The sequence below is a fragment of the Agelaius tricolor genome, unplaced genomic scaffold, assembly GCF_023055355.1.
Source record: "Agelaius tricolor isolate 1412-34295 unplaced genomic scaffold, bAgeTri1.0.p SCAF_5, whole genome shotgun sequence".
Lineage (NCBI taxonomy): Eukaryota > Metazoa > Chordata > Aves > Passeriformes > Icteridae > Agelaius > Agelaius tricolor.
In genome coordinates, this window is record NW_027269265.1 from 49,859,381 (window position 1) to 49,877,352 (window position 17,972).

The 17,972-nt window shown below is 36.4% G+C and overlaps 1 protein-coding gene across 16 annotated transcripts in view; it reads left to right on the forward strand.

The window, feature by feature from the left end:
* Positions 1–17,972, forward strand: part of SOX6 (SRY-box transcription factor 6) — a 370,607-nt gene that overhangs the window by 128,660 nt on the left and 223,975 nt on the right. For 15 of the 16 annotated variants that reach the window (XM_071427882.1, XM_071427878.1, XM_071427887.1 and 12 more), the window contains one exon: positions 12,005–12,248. In XM_071427882.1, the coding sequence (XP_071283983.1) occupies positions 12,009–12,248 (240 nt within the window). In that variant the 5' untranslated portion in view covers positions 12,005–12,008. Of the gene's footprint in view, positions 1–5,732; positions 5,757–12,004; positions 12,249–17,972 lie in introns of those variants that run through there. The other variant, XM_071427885.1, reaches the window with a different exon arrangement.

The window sequence follows — 17,972 nt, forward strand, 5'->3', positions numbered from 1 at the left end:
GCCTAAGAATTCATGTTCCAATTAAAACATAAATTATTTTTGTTTCAGTAGTTTGTGTTTGATTCCTCCCCAAATTATGATCTGTTATAAGCTCTTATGCCAGTCACTGAGGTAATTTTTTTTGGGTTTTTGTCTGAAAGTGCTTGTCTAAGTGAAGAGGTCTTGTTATTTTGAATCAGCTCAAGAGGAATACACTTTAAAAATACTGAGAGCAATGGATACAGTCTGCCACTATTCCTAATCTACCTTACTATTTTTTGCATTTATCTGCCATGAGTGTTTGGAGGAATATTATCGTGTCATATGATTCCTGCTAATATTGGTACTCAGTTTTTCACGGAAAACACAGAAATTTCATACTGCAGAAAGACCCAACATAAATCTTCAATGCCAAGAAAAGTTGTTAAGGATATATTTTTAGATGAATAAATAGGATTGAGTTAACCTCAATACAACTGCTCTGATTTACAGCGTCTGAGGATCTGACCCATTCTCAAAAATCCGTAAGGATTCTGTGTCATAATTCCTAGATTAAAAGATACATTTCTTTTCAGTTCTATACATATTTGGGTTAGAACCACAGGAAATGGACTGTCTTGTTTATGGGTCATGGTAATGAGGATAGCTGTACCAACTAAACCTGCCTGCAAATCTGTGTGTATGAAATGTGTGTATCATGTTCTGTATGGCACTGCCTTTGAAATTGTTAACAGAGCCCTCCACAAATGTCCATGAGAAAATGAAACTGTTCAAATCTGAGTTTTGAAGTAATAGTCTGCACATATTATGCACTGTTTACTTGTCTATTATAAATTATTACCAATAAACATAAGTGGGGAATGGTTACAAAATATAGCCCTGAGCAAAAAAAAAATGACACTGTTTGAAAAGACAAGACTCCCTTACAAATGCAGATCGTGTGTTTTATCCTTAATATATCGGAAAAAATGGGTCAGAGATGAAAACCACAATAAGGCACCATATATTTCAATGGTAAACATGCTACATCACAAGTTATGAAAGGATATCTCAGCCTTTTAGCTAAAATCACTTGCAGGGGATCTAACTGGATGTGCAGGGTAATGGTAAAAAATATTTAAAATCACTGACAATATTTTAAAGCCTGCATTTTAGACCATTGGTCTTTTTACTTTCTAATTATTTGGAAACAACTTAATCTAAGCCTTTGGTTCATGTGCTGGCCTGTGTTTTCTTTTGTCCTCTGACAGTTGTTCTTCATTGTGTTCTTTAACACATTTAAAATTACTGACACTGAACTTTGAACACTCTGAAATGTGGAGCAATTCCGAGCCTGAGCACTCTTCACCTTTACCCTTATGATTGATTTTGATATGCATGTTTCCTCCTCAGAGAGCAGATGCTGTATTCTATAACCTTCCGTGGAGGTGGGATAGTGGAGGGTCCTCAATTACTGCGGATTTTTATTTATTTTTAACACTTTTGTGGTGCATTACAGAACTGAAACCAAAAGACAGGGGGAGTTTTGTAGTTTGCTCTGCAACTGATGCAGTTTCAGAGTGCTGCATGCAGGGACTGCTGCTGCTTGATCTCTTCAAGCTGAATAGTGAAGTGGTGTAAGTTTCTCCTGTGATGATTACTTTTTAATGTTCTCTGATTCTTTTTAGTGCCTAGTCCTTAGATGCCTCAGTGGATTCCTTAAAAAATAGAGAGCTTTATTTGGGAATCTGGTTAGTATTAAACAATTTATTTTTAAAACTAAATAACAGCTAAAATATTTGATATTAAGTATGTCATGCTAAGTCTTTGAATAACAATGTCTTATTATTTCAGGCTTTTTTTAAAGTCAGTTAAAATTGGTAGATATTTCACCTGTGGAACTGGTGAAAGGATAGGAGGTTCAAAGTCTCAATAAATTGAACTTTAAATTGTTTGCACTTAATAGCAGCTGATTACCTTAATTAATAGAGGAGAAAATGTTTTGTTGTACTTTATTTGATTTCTTAGAGTGTTGTAATTATTTATCTTTTTTCTTCATATTTTTGTAGTGAAGGTAATTAAAATAAAAAGAAAAGCAGCCCAAGCAGTGGAGAATTTGGGGGGAATAAGAGAGATATTTCCACCCTTGTCCTTGGCCACACTGCCCATCAAATAAGGGTATTTCTCAAATATTTCCTGAGTAGATTTAGCTAGGTGTGTGATCTTTTTCTGAACAGAATGCTTCTTTCTCCCAGAAGTAGCTGCAGCTCTCTGCTGAAATGAGGTGGCTCCTGCAGGGGTCTATGAACACATTTTGGGGTTCCCATTGTGCACACAGGTAATGATCATATTGCATAGACCTCAGTCCAAAACAAAGCAATATTGTGCACAATGCTGCCTTCAAAAAGCCTGATTGTAAGGACCCTGAACAAAAACCAGAACTTCCCAAAGTTGCACAAAAATGGGCATTGTGTCTAGTTATGTTTTATCTGATCAAAGTACTTGGGCCTTTAAATTAGTTTTGGGTTTTTGCTACCTTCCTTTCTTCCTCTGTTCCTGCTGTGTTTTGTCACTGAGTGCAGTGCACAAGAGCATCCATCAAAGGCCAAAGCCTGGGAGCAGGCTGCAGTTGGAAAATCCAGCTTTTCTATGTTGCACCTGAGCTCCTGTGGATGAGGCACCTGAGACAAGACACAGCAGAAATTCCTGGTTGGATATGTGGAGCTGCACCTTATCCTCTTCTGCAAGGCTAGCAATGTGTTTAAGTAGTCCTTGTACCTGCTTTAGCCAAAGGGCTAGAGTTATATCTGGCTCTGGTGCAGCTGTGCAGGGTGGAAAAAAATCTCCTTGACCATTACTGCCATTCCTTAATAGTCCTTCAGAGAAACGCTGATGTCAAAGGCTGAGTCTTGGCTCTGCTCTTTTCTTTTCTAACTTGCCCACAGCTGGGGAAACCTTAAAGAGTATGTGAAGGTGATGTGCATTTTCTTCAAGAAATGCACAGGAACTTTGTGTGTGTTAGTAGTGAATGGAATGTCAACACAGAAGAGATAATCCATTATATCACCCTACAGTGCAAATTTTTCAAGAAGGGTTTAAGTTTTGTTTCATTTCTGTGAACTAGATGAAAATAGCTTTCCATGTATATATCCTACCTAGGACACTCTTTTGTAGTTTATAGGATGCCCAGAGCTACTGTAGATATAAAACAATTTCTAGTTATTAGATCTCTGCATCACCAAAATGCAAATTTCACTCCTGAATATTTAGGCCACTTGCTGAATAACCTCAAGAAATATATGGTGAAAATGCTATTTTTCATGTATTCAGATTACCTCCTTCAAAGGTTTTCCTCAGTTTTTAATATCCTGAAAGTCCCAGTTCTGAGGCAGACTGCAGTTCAAACTTCATTTTCAGTTCTTAGAGTGAAGTCATTTAAATAAACAAATAAAAGTGGCACGTCATGTGTAGCTTGTGCCAAAGTACGCCGTGTGCCAGTTAGAATTAATTTTTATGAAACCTCACATATATGAGTTTATAATAACAACAGTACAGATATGTATGCTCGTCCCTAGCAGCAGCTCTGCTGACCCTTGCAGTACTTTAAATGTGCACAAGTAAAATCCCAGCACAGTTCTGACCTGTGTTTATTTTTAGTGTTTCATGAATCACCTCCTTTTGCCATTTTTTCTATTTTATAAATAAATCTTATTGCTAAATTAACTAGGATATTTGATAGTGAGAATAAAATCTCTCATCTGAATATCTCATATTTCTTTTTTTTTTTTTTTGTGTGTGTGTGTGTGAATAGCCAGATGGAAGTGTTTACCCTTTAGAGAATTTTAGATCTGATATTTTTTGTTACATTTTGTTTCTTCCTGGTAATTGTGTTGGCACTTTGCTGATCTCAAGTTGTGTGTTATTACAATGGAAGGTGACAATTTGATTGTCTTCATTTGGAGAAACAAGCAATTTTATATTCACTGAGCTGTCAGGTAACAGTACTTCACAATACTAAGAGCTCCTGGCAATGTGGTTTGGCACCTATATTTAAGTGCTTTGATGCTTGCATAACCTCTACTGAATCAGAAATGTTTTGCCTGCTAGAAATGTTTTTAGGCTTGTAGCGTAAGGTTTTTATTAAAAGGAAAAATCTGTAACTGAGCTGCAGAGCCATTGTTTTGTGTTACATGGAGGTTCTAATTTGGTGCTTTAGTGCAACAGGCTACAGGTGAGCCTGAAACTGATACTTCATTTCTCTGTCTGCAGAGCTGTTTGGTTTGACTTAGAACTGAGAACTAAAAATATGGAAAGGAGAGAGTAGGAAATGGGAGGGGGGGGAAAGAAGTCTGGCTGTATTGATATTTCTGTTCTGAAATGCAGAGAGATGGCATGTGACCTTTCACACCTGCAGGATTGAAAATTAACTGTTTAACTCATCACATGGAATTTTAGGCAACTCCTGAAAATGTGTCATAGGAGGGAAATAATATAAGAATACTGTATCTTACCATTGGAGCATGTTTCTAGTGGAGCCTTGAAAGGATTTAATGAACCTTTCAGGAACTTATGCCCACCAGGTCTCAGTGTGATCAGGAAGATTTTCAGTTATTAGAACAACTTCTTAAGTGTCTTTTTAAGGGAGGAAAAAAAAAGTATTTTTGTCTTCTGTGTAAAGTCTCAAAGTCTAAACATGCTAAAATAAGTTTTTCTTATTTTAGTGTTTTTAGGCATCATTTATCAAAACCATTTATATAATCATTCAGATAAACAATTAAGTAATTCTGACCCATAAAAATATGTGGATTAGTGCTTATTTATAGCAAGCATCGTTTTCTAATTTTATTGTTAAGGATTGCTTTTATTTATATTGTATTTTCTCTTACTTGCTGCCTAGAAAAACAAATCCTAATAAGTTGCTGATGGATAAATTCTTGGCATGCTCACTCTTGTTCCCATAATTATTGGTAAAGATAGCTGGAAGTCAGTACTGCCTTTTTTTTTTTTTTTTTCTTTTTCCAACAGTAAGAAATTGGATATCCAGAGACACATGGCCCAGTCATAGGACTTTAAAGGCAGCCATCACTGAGAAGCTAATACCAACCAATTAAACAGAGGTGGTTACGTGATGTAACATTATCAGGAGAAACAATTCATGAGTCAAAGCATTCCAGGGCATATGAGCTCCAGTCCAAAGAACAGTCTCAAGCTGTTTAAATAATGTGACAGCAATATTGTCAGCTAAATATAAACTATAGAAAATATTAACTACTGTGACTGAAGATGAGCACATCCCAGGTGCCAAGTGACTATTCTTTCACTGCTCTTTTACTGTGTTCAATGTGGGTTCGTTCACCTTAGGCATTTTCAGTGAAAGCTTCTGGTAGGGGATAAAGAGGGTGGAGTATTTAGATTGCTAAAAAAGATAGGTTGTGATTTTGGCATTTATGAATCCAAACAGACATTTTGGATTTTCACTGAAAAGTCCAGAGGGGTTGTGAGGCTCTTTTGGTGTGTCCATTTTGATGCTTTCAAGAAGTAGATAAAGAGACAAGAGCTCATTCACTAATCCTAGTACTTCACTGTGGCTGCATGGCTGGGAAGGTCGCTCTAATGGCAGAACATAAGAAAATGACTTTCCAAAAAATTCCAAGATGCTGTTTTTTTTTTTTTCCCTTCATGTTCTTTTTTTTTTCAAAGGAAAAGAAATACCATAAAAGTTCTTCCCTCTGAGCTTTGAGGAAGTCTGAATCTGAAGTCAAACTTTGTGATTTGGATTCGTATCTATTAGCAGAAGGGTAATTTGCCTGGATTGGAAAAACAAATGCAAGAATAGCTGAGTGTGTATCTTGGAAGCCGTGGGTGTATTGCTTAGCTTGATGCTTATTTCAGCCAGAGATTTGGGTGCTCAGTTAACATTTTAGCTGTCATTTCTTGAATCACATTTGCTTCCACTCCCCCTCCCGCCCTTTTATTTCCAAGGTGGTTCCTGCGATTACCATAAACTCTCTAATCTTGCAGTGCTGTTTATGATCTATATGTAACTAATTCATGTAGAATTCCTGCAAAATGAAGCCAAGGAAGAGCTTGAGGGAGTTGAGTTGATTGGCCTGAGGCCTTGCTGTGACTCAGAGCCAGGAACAGAAACAGAGATTCTCTCCCATTGCAGCCTTCTCGAGCTATTCGGGCTTTGTGCAGAGGGATTTATGTTGCGGTGTGGGGCCCCAGGAGTACAAAATCTTTTACTAACTGTTCAATTGTGTTCCTAATTCTCCTTGAAAAGAGAGACAAGATTTCATAATTTTAGGAAATAGCTGTTTATTCTAAGATGGCATCAAGATTACAGCATTAGCTTTACAGTGAGTTACGTTGCTGGGTTCTGCCTACACAACATTATTTTACAAGGCAGAACTGCAAAATATTTTGGCTCTTGCCAAAACACATTCATTTTTCTTTAAGTCTATCTGAGCTATAATGCATCTAGTATACCCCAAAGCAAAGTGATGATTTGTGAGGGAGGGTCCTTTAACAATGTAACAATGTTTAAAATTATGAGAGGAGTGTGCACATTTTAAAACTTGGGAAGGGATAAGATGCTGTGGCTGATTTCTTTATGTTTTTTAAATTTTTTTTTTTAGTTCTGAACACCAGGTTAGCATAAAAGTTTAGAAGGAAATGCTTAAAAGGTTATGAGTACTTCTAAAAATGGTTTCTTTTAATTTATTTAGTTCTGGAGTCACCAAAGCACTTAGACATGTGCTTAACTTTTTGAAACTGAGTAGTCCAATTTGAAATTAGTGGACTGCTTGCATACTTACAGTTAATCATGCACTTAAGTACTTTAATCTGGCACTTTGGGGAAAAGGAATGGAGACTGTTCATAAAAGCTCTGTAAGCGAATATATTTCTAATCTAATCTGATTCCAATCTACTGTTGGAGCTGTAGACCTGGGTTATGTCTCTGCTGCAGTCACTAAAGCAGGATGAATTAGGCCATCTGAGCACCATGCTACTGTAGTTGGAGAGCTATCAGAAGCAAGCTTGTTTAAAATTAGTTTGGATATCTGAGCATTACAAAGCAGTCATTTATGTGGCTGCAGTGTAGACATGCCTTTAGGTTTATGAATGCTTTGTGAGGGTGGAGCAGAGCAGAAGGGAGAATCCCCAGCCAACTATAAGTCTGCTTTGTCATAGATCTGTTGTTATTGCTCAGTTTATATGTTTTTGGAACAGTGTCTGGGCCATTGCATTGTTGTTATCTGTTGTTATACTTCGTGGCTTGGTTCTGAAATGTCTGGCAGCTGAAACTCCACGTCTTGCCTTAATTTCTACTGTAACATTTAATCACTTGAGCAGTCAACAGGGATGGAAGATTTTTCAGGCTTTGGAAGCCTTTCATGTCAGGACTACCAGCTAATTGTTTTGAAAAAGAGGATATGAATTTTTGAAGAATTTGAGGAAAACCTTAGACAAAAAAAAAAGTATTAACATTTGCATTTAGAAAGGTATAACACACTGGATGTAGGAAAAAAAGAAAAACCAACATTTTGTCAATCTGACTGGCTGTCTTCTTTAGGGCAGAGAGAATTTCTTCTCTGGTTTCAAATAAAAAATCAGGTCATATTTATAGCAAGTGAAGCTGTTTGGGATTGTGTTTAGGTTTTTGTAGGTAAAAAAAGCCTGTAGCAGTTCAGTTTTAGCTTTTCTACTTGAGGCTGACTGAAGTTGGGGTCCAATCCTTTAGGTTTACTGACCTTTTGATAAATTATCACATTTTGTTTATGTCTCAAATTCAAAATGAGGTAGAATTTATTCTAGAGTTGGAAAATACGGATCAAGTTTTTTTAAATTCTCAGAATTGAGTAGGTGATAGGACTTCAGTTAATTAGGGCCTTTTCCAACCTTTTCTCATACCCATTAGATATATTTTCCACCTTCAGTGATTGCTGTGTTCAGCTAATCTGTCAATTTAACCAAAGCAACAATTTCACAATGTAGTTTTCTTTCTGATTGTGTGCTGTGTAATCAATATACTGATATAATGTGAGTGTAATTTCCTCTCTTATTTTATCTCCACTGCACAGTATTATAAATAAACAGCTAAAAAAGAAAAAAGAAAGAAAAGCACCAAACAAATCTGTTGCATCTTCTTTTAAGATTGTACCACTGTAGACACTTGTTCTAGTAAAGTAGAATTGGACCCACTTGATTGCATTTAAATTTTTCATGCTTCAGCAGTTTGTCTGGGAGCACAGTAAAGAAAACCCCCCGAGCGAGGATAGTTTAGAATAATAGAACTTGATTTTGTGTATTATAGCGGCACCATTTGCGCTGCTGTAGTTAGGGTTGTGTCAGCACTTCCATTATAAACCCCTGTTTGCAGGGGTTATAACTAGGGAGATATTTTTTATCAGAAACTTTTTTTTTTTTATTTTTTAAAAAATCATTCCAGTGAGTTTAATTGATAATAGCAGGAAAAAAAAAATAAAATAAATTATAATGGAAATTAGTAAATTTCTGATACAAGTTTTACAAGCCTTATTTATTATGAATATTGATTTTTTTTTTCCTCCTCTCAGCAGGGATTTTAGCAAATGCATTTTGAATATTTTAAATATAAAATTGGGAAGTTGTTATGGCTTAAAATTTGACTGCTATTCATGCTCATATTTTAACATTGAAATATTTTAACACAACACGCTGCTCTACAGCTTAATTTTATCATAAACATAAACTACTCAACTGGGCCAGAGTCTTCTCCACTGGAATTGAATGAGACCTTGGAGTTATTGACTGAACTCTGCCTTTTGACCTGATGGAATCATGTGTTCAGAATTCTCCCAAATGGCTGGATAACACCCATCTGCAGAGTTTAAATTTGCCCTGCTTTCCTGATTGCAAACCCAGGCATAACTGGACACCCTTAGGAAGCCATGTAAAAATGAAGTATATTCACTGAGTTAATGATTGTGCTGGCAAAAGAATGTGGAGGGCTTAATCTAACAGGTCCCTACACATCTGTCCTTTTAAACCCAATGTTTTTAATCTAACAACCAAAAAGTTACCATTAAATCTAGTTGTTTTAACAAAGCTTTGGAGAAAATAGAAGTGAAACACACCCCTAAAAATTATGCCATGAGAAAAGCAAGTGCCTGGGAGACCTGCCCCAGCCTGTCTTCCCTTCCAGGCTCCAAGGCTATGGGTGACTGATTAAAGTGCAGCATGGAAGGTGTCTGTCCATTATGTAGCACTGGGGAGAAGTGGTGGGTGGAGCTAGGAAGCACTTGAACCCTACCCTTGGTCTGTCCTCTTGCTCCAGTACAGAAAAAAGTTGCTGGGTGTGGCTTGAGATTATTAGTCAGTGGGACTTTTTATAAATTTATTTATAAATTTATAAATAATTATTTTAATTATATTTATTTATAAATTTATAAATAATATTAACAAAGTCCCTTTATGTAATCAACTTCACAGCAGTTGAATGGAGATTTTTATTGAATTGTGTTTAAAACATCATGAATAAGAGGAAGGTATATTAGTGTACGTGTCAAGGAAAAAAATGCTTCCCTTACAGTGTATTACCAGTAGATAGCTTTGCTGAATGGTCACTTGGGGAAACACCAAAAGCCTGTTTATGAAATAGAGGTGAAGCCTTTCTAGACTAATTATATTCAGCATGTAATTTCTAAACTTCAGTCTGAATTTTGATTTTCAATTAACATTCCCAATTTGAAGATAATTTTCTATTTAATGTAATTGCAGGAAATAATTTATTGGCTGATTAAGACTGAGGGCCCAGCCTTCCTTAAGAAAACAGTCCCTAACAAACCAGCCTTTAAAGCCAACTCATAGCTTTGGACATATTCAGCCTATTTTTGCAGCTGCAGAGTTGTGTTTAATTAGGATTGTGCAGTATTATTCATTGGTGCAGTTTGTAGTTGAAATTATTCTTAAGAGACATTTTCATTTCTAGTTTTGTGTCATGATTAATTTATGGTGAAGAAACAGCCATAGCTCTTGCTTTACACAGAAGCTCGTTCAGTATGAGACAGGAATGAGATCTGTTGAGAAGGTGAAAGAAAGGAAAAACCTTTATTGTGACTTTCGGTTTTCATGTCGGGTTTTCAAATTACGCAAAGCATGACTTATATTTTCATGTGAGTGATTGCATTAACGTGACTACTTTAATGAGAAAAGGGAAAGCAACCTTTTATTTTATCTTGGATCATAGCAATTATGAGCCAGAACCTTTTGAAGTGCACACGATAATGCCGGTTGCTGAACTCTTGGCATGTTCTCTGTAGCATCAACACAAATTCTTTAGCATAGGAAGAATGCAACGCACGGTTTAAATTCCTCGGTTCTGCTTATTGGCAACACTCATGTTAGACTCCCACTTACATTTAGGCTTCCCTAAAGAAAACACGAACCTTTTTTTCCCCCACCAGTATCGAGTTTAAGAGGCAGGATTATCTCTATTTACAGAATAGTTATTCTAAATAGGTATCAGTGTTGTAATATGTTTCAGAGCACTTCAAAGCTTGTAATACTTTCATATTGAACTGTACATAATTAGATTAGTTGATCCTATATTAATTTTTTTTTCACTGTAGGATACTAAATCTGAACTCCCTCATTAATTGTGAGAAATTTAGCATTAGCTGTTAAATCCTATGTGAAACACAGGCTGCTACATAAAAACTACTGTTTAAATTGGAATTAACTTAATTATTTTTCTTTGCACTTGATATTTCCTTCACTGTAATATTCATGAAAGCATGTGACAGATTTGTAAATTTAACTGTTAGTCTCAGATTTCCAGACCCTTTAATCAGTATTTATTTGTCTGTAGAAACAGTACTAGCAAGTTAATGATTTGCTAATTTGAAAAATGCTCATGTGGTTTCCTATGTTAACTGATTTGTGCATTTTTAAAGAAATGGTATGAAATCAATTATTGTTAAAAAGCAATTAAGGTGAAGATCTTATTCCTTAGTTTCTCAGCAATTTTGGTGTCAAGGATATTCTGGAGTTACTAAGACCTGGGAAAATAACTAATATATTTTAGCTGTCCCTTTTCAGGTTTATTAATGATTGTTTTAACAGTTGCAGTTAATCTTACTAGAAATTTTAAATGATAGTGTTTTCAGATTTTAAGTTGAAGTCAGTAATATTTTCATCTAAGTGCAGAAACTGTGGCGAAAGCTGTGTTTGCATATGAGATGGTAGTAAGAGGCCATTATTAGGAAAAGGCATTTAACATAAATCAGTGCATTTATTCATTGCACTTTTAAGTAATTCAAAGTATTTTGTTGAGCTATATCCTGTACTTCATGTCTAAAATGAAAATAAACATAATTATTTTAGGTTTTTAGTTTGAACTGTAAAATGTTACTAAGGTATTGTCCATCCATTTAACAAACCTTTTAGGTTTAGAATACTTTTCACATGAGCTTCTCAAAACGCTTTCTGAAAGGTAAAACTGGGCAAAATTTTACACTGTCAAAAAGCAGTACAGCTTTAAACAAACAGCAAAAGGACTCATTTAGCAGAATTTGAAATGGATTTAAAATTTATTCTCATATATGTAAAAAGCATCTTCTGCTTGCAAGGAATGAGGTCAGGTAAGCATGATGAGCTCTCTCCTTTAAAGGTTTGCTTGTAAGCTTCAGGTTGCTCATGGGAGTAAGAGTTTTAAGAATTGAACTCATATACAATCAGCATGAAAATACCAATAAAATCACCATTTTCTTATTACTGGAGAAAATTATACTGTTTGACAAGTCTAAATGTACAGAATGATGCCCTATAACTTAACCGTGACCTTGTCTTGGCATCAAGGAGTACTTTTCCTCTGTTTTGGGTCCAAATCCCCAAGCCTGTGCTTTTTAGAATACAAAATTCTGTTGACTGCAGGTGATTAATTTGTTACTGTTCTAGGCAGGTGTGGTGCGCTTAAAGGACTGTTCTGAGCTTGATTTTTTTTTTTTTCTTTTTGTCACTGAGCACCAATGTTTTCTTTTTGTCTCCTTCTCTTGTCTCGCAGAAGAATGTCTTCCAAGCAGGCTACCTCTCCATTTGCATGTGCAGCTGATGGAGAGGAAACAATGACCCAGGACTTAGCACCACGAGACAAGGAGGAGGGCAACAGTGATCAGCACACGGCCCCTCATCTGCCTCTACACAATGTCATGCACAACAAACCTCACGCCGAGGAGCTCCCCACCCTGGTCACCACCATCCAGCAGGACCCCGAGTGGGACGGAGTAATCTCAGCCCAACACAGAATGGTGAGTCTGGCCATCCCCACAGGGCCTTTCCAAATTTAGTGCTGTAAGGGATTGCTCACTGCAATCTTTGGGAAGGCGTGTGCAGGTGTAAAGCTTTTTAAATGTTAAAGTGTCGGCAGTAGATCAACATCGTATGGTGTAATTGTAAATTACAATTGTATAATTTACTTAAGTATACAGGTCTATTTGAATGAGGTCATTTGATGAGTTCACCTTCTGAAAGGAAATGCATCTATTTATTATGTTTTCATTCATACCTTGATTTATGTCATAACCTTTCTAGCTCATATATTCAAGCATTAATTTCTGACAGGAGGATGTAGCTCACAACTGTTTGTCATCTGCAAAGTGTTGTGCTGAAGGAAGAAACTTTAATGTATTTTTTTTACTCATTTTTCAGAAATAGGACCTACCAAATCTAGAACATTATATCTTTACACAGCAACAAAGAAGCTGGCATTTTAGGTGACACAAAAGAAGCTGGCATTTTAGGTGAAACAAACATCCTACTGTGCTTTTAGGAAATTACAACTTTTTGTGGAAGGGAAAGGTGTTTATGAGTAGGTAGATCACCACTTATACACAGGTGACGTTGGAAATGATCAGAACTATTATCCCTATTCTCTTCAGCAGCCTAAATACAATTTATTTAGTGGTTGTAGCTCTGTCTCTGAATCCCCAAAACTGCAATAAATGGGCACTGAATGAAGGCTGAATGGACAGGGCATCTTAGTCAGTTTGTTTTCCTTGCATGTGTTCCTCAGAAACAGAATTAAGGTATGTGGAGCAGCTAGGTGTTCTGTAAATTTAGAACACCATAATTCCAGACTCTCTGGAAAGTGACTTTCAAAAACCTTAAATTCAGACAGTTAGCTTAAAAAGAATAATTTGCCTTTTCACAAAATTTCTCAATTTCTATTAAATATCTGTGATCAGATTTTTTTTTCAGCAAATAGTTTTTTTTCTTGTACAAATCAGCAGATTTTAATAATGTTAAGCACAATTGCAGAATTTTTTTAGCACCACTAACAATAACAGATTCATTTCAAATTTGACTAGATAGTTCTAATGTATTCTCTCAACAGAGATACCAGAGTTCTTTGTGCATACTATCATGTCTGGAGTTAGTTAAATAATAGCACTACAATAAGATTTATTTTGTTAATATAGTGTTGTTTTTTTTTTTCCTCCTAAAATCCAATTGATTCAAAAGATCAAACCAAGCCAGAAAAATGCTATCTAATCTGTAATGCAAAATTTCACCCAGTGCAGAACTTTCTGTCAGGCCTAAAATATTCTCAGGCATTTGGGTAACTGTCATGAAGAAGGCAAAACTTCCACTGCAAAATCACTTTAAAGAAAAATAATTATAGATTAGTGATTTGGAAAGGTAGGTTGTAAGTTGTATTTATGACTTATATTCAGAATTTTGGACTGAGAGTTAGTCTTTTGCCCAAGTTATGCAATAAGGGCATTAGAATAATTTAAACTTCTGTGTTATCAGGAGGGACAAGCTGCATGCAGACTAGAAAGGACTGATCCAGTTTGTTGATGGAAAAAGTTAATCTGTGAATTCATCAGCTACTTCTCCATTCATTCAGAGAGGCAGGTGCACTCTTGGAATTTTGATATTAGGACACCAGCATCATAGATAAAATTACTCTGTGTCCTAGAGAGAAAGGAACTACGAGATTCCAGCAGTCCTTCCATGCTTTTTTTTTTTTTTTTTGGTTCAGCCTGTTCCTTGGACCTGGAGTGAGCTGAAATGGTTGGCCCTTGTACAGTGTGATCATTTGTGCTCATGTTGCTCTGGAGGGGTTTGCAGTCCCAGTGACAGGGAGCAATCTCTGTTTCCTTTCCTCATGCTGCACTGTCATGTCAACACTCGCTGTACCTCTGGACAGGCACGAATCACTGCACAGCCTCTCATGTTTCAGAACAGGTGCATAAACTTTGCTTGAGGGACTTAGCACTCTGGTTTTCCTATCTCCTTTTTCCAGTAAATATTCCATGTAGATGAATGTCCTGAAAATCATTAGCAGTTTCCACAAGTCCCAAGGCTTAAATCTGGCGGTGGATATATGTCAGACTTCTTTCACAAGCTCTCAGCTAAACCAAATGGATCTTTTTTTCTTCCCAGCTCAGAGCTGGGTCTAATTTACAAGGCTTGGCTACCAGTGAAGACTGAGATGTTTTTTGGTTGCAATTAAAAGAGCTCTAAATGTACAGAGCAAGGTCCAAGTGTATTTACAGTTAGGTGACTTAGATAGCTTGTGAGATCACAACAGTGACATGGGGAAATTTTTTTTTTTCTCCTTGAGGGACCCTCATTTAAGTACCTTGTTCTATTTTTCATGATTTTTTTCCCCCTCACTTAAAAATGTTCTTTATGAGCAAACATTTAAGCCTATATTCATTGCAGAGAGTTTCTCTGAAGTATCTCAGTCAAGCAGGCATTTATATTGTTAAGAAAGAATTTAGAGAGGCCTGCAACTATCCTGATGAAAACATGTTCATACTCCTTAGAGGGAGGAGAGATGTTTCTTTCCAGAAAGACAGATTCCAGAAGGTGAGTTGGGCAATTCTGAGATAGGTGCTGTGGCAGTGGCCACTTTTTTACTTAATAAACCCAAATTCCCAGAAGGTAAGCACTTTCTGACCTTTCCCAGACGGACCCTTTAGAAGCAGATTTGAAGAAGCACCTGTTCATAGCATTTACTTTGAAAGTAAAGACAGTAGTGCTGTCATTAAAATGCATCAATAATGTGTGTTGTCTGCTTAAAAGGTAGTAAATTCAAAGAATGCTGTGTCGACATATGGGGAGGAAAAATTTCTCTTTTATCTGGTATCTAATTAAGAGCACAATCCTGCATCCTTTCTGTCCTTAAAACTACTAAGGAGTTCACTGGAATTTGAAAGAGCACACAGTATGCATCATGATTTGCTACGAGGGCTGTACAGATCTCAAGTTTAGAAAAGATACAGTAGGAGGGCGATTTTAGTGAAAAAAATTTGCTTTTCTACGTAACATTTATGGCATGCAGCACTTTCTGTAATGTAAGATACCTTTAAACTACATTGTTCATTATCAGAAAAAAACCACACTGGCTAGAAATGTTTTCAAACTTTCACTCCCTTTTGATATCAGGCATTGCTTTCCACTGAGTCCTTTGTGTATTCTGAATGTCTGGAAGCCAAAATATTTTGTTTTAACTCCTACTCTATAGTATTTCCCAGCTGTGTACTTATATGGTGTAATAAAAGGATTTAACAAATGGGAAATAGCAGCTGCATTTGGAAATTCCCTTTGTGCTCCCTTTTCATTTGACAGATTCAGCAATGTGTAACAACTGTAACGTCAGACCTGTAATGACTTATACTGCCAGTACCATTTCACCAGCCAATTTGATGTTACAGTGGGGGGGAGATAAAGCAACCCAAAGATTTCTGTAAATTCATATTACTGGGCTGAAAAGATTATACTTATCTTTCTAACTGTAACTTAGTGTAAAAACACCTGGATCTCTGGGTATTTATTGCTGATTGTAGCCCTACTAGAAAATAAAACCTATTTCAGGCTAAGGCCATATCTATTAGTTGTGGTAAACTGTAGGGAAGAGGGCAAAGTGGTACTAAGATAATGGTGAAAGTATTGTGCCTTGTCCAATGAGACAGTGAAAAGCAGGGAAGAAAATAGTAAAATTTTTAGATTGCATCCAAAATCTGTCTCTGTTAAGGTAATAGAGAGGATGAGCTGGAAAGGCCAAAAATACTTAATTTTGCTAAATTTAATAGTAATTGAGTGGTTGTATCCCGGTAATATATTTATTGGTCAGTATGTAAAGAAATGGAAAATATTAATATGTTTTCTCACTGGGGAACCAGGAATGGCCCCCATCTTCATACAGAGTCCCACACAGCCCATGAGGTAAATTACAAAGATTTTTTTTTATTTTTGCTGTGAAGTATCAGGAGGAAGCAGGGCCAACAAGAAAATACAGATTTAGATGTATTATAATACACCTTCTTTGAGGAATGGGGTGGTATATTCCTATGCTATTAAGGCTAGACTTGGGACTCATGAATAATAAATTTTAGCAGTTTTAATCTAAAGAAATTTGGACCCTTTCTCCAAAATGCACAATTCCTCATCTGCTCCCAACAGTAACTAATCCACAGAGAGGTGAGTTCTTTTCCCACCCCCAATCCTGATGTGACAAGCAGGGGTTGTGAGGAGCTCACAGGCACTGTGGGGATCACTTGTAGGTGGTCACTGGACCCTTTTCTTTTCCCACTGCTGTTTCCCCATGACCCCAGGGCAGCTGGCAGTGGGAGTTAGTGAGACAGTGTGTGCATGCACTGGATGAGGGCAGGCACATCTCTTTTGCTCTGCTGCTATTTGGATGGGAGGGACTCTCGCAGGGAACCCCTGCAGCAAACCCAGTCTCAACGATGGGTGTTATTTCCCTGGGACCGAGGGAAACCAAACACAGACACACACACAAATAAAATTAATTGTCTCCAAATATATGCTGTGTTTCCCTGTACATTTTGTAACATCATTCAGAGATCCCTTGGATTTAGAAACGGTATCTCTTTGGATTTTATCTCAAATGGCAGCATTGACAGGTATTTCATAATTACGTCAAGACTCTATCTTTTGTTGACTTCTTGCCAAAGGAGTGAAAGGCTTCCTACCTTTCCACTGTGGCTGTGTGTACATCTCAGCAGTACTGAGAGCAGATTTATGTATGCAGCAGAGAAACTGAAGATCTTTTCATATCATATGTATTTGTTCCTTTTAAAATAATTTTAAATCGTCGAGTATCGCATTTTACTTTATATAGCCTTAGCAAAGCTACTGCCATCAGAAAGGCAGAAATAGGTGGTATCCTAAAGCTCTTATTTTGGTGCTTCTGTCTCTACATAAAACAGGCACAATCCTGTTGCTACCCCCCACCTCCTGCTCCATGTTATTAACTTCTCATGTTGAAGGTTCTTCCCTTTAAGGAAAATAAACTCAGGTGTTTAAGGAAGATCATTGAAAAACATTTACACATGCTAAACACTGTGAATTTGTTGTTATATAAATTCATGGCTTCAAATTCTTGAAAGTTATAGATACAATTACATGTTTTGAAATTTTATTTTTGGTTCCTTTATGGGCTGAATATGAACATATAAAATGCATCGAACATAAATGCCCTAAACTCTGGCAATTCTGTTTCTGCTAAATTGCTCATGCAGCTGTTATTTACATGTACAAATCTGAGTTTTGTGATCATCGAAAGCAATTCTACTCTGCTTGTGATATTATTTCTGCATGCCAGGTAGTGCATTAGAATTTTTATCTAACTAAAGAGATAAATACCTACATACATAATTGCATGGCTACAAAGTTTTGGCTGAAATTAAAGGGTGTGTAAAAGCTGAGGATATGGTATTTTATATTTCCATAAAATAAACATCTATGAGAAATATATTGCAGAAAAGATAGAATTAATTATTTTTTAAGCATGTTGTTCTGATTCAGAAGGCATTCAGGTATGTGCTTAACTTTATTAGGACTACCAGCAACTATAATGTTAAGCACATGTCTAAAGGTTTAAAATATCAAGGACTTTGTTTTACTATCTTTAGCATAAAAAGATGTGAACATTTCATATTAAAAACAATAAAACAATTCCCCAGAAGTGTGCAGGATAATGTGTTTATTGGAGGTGG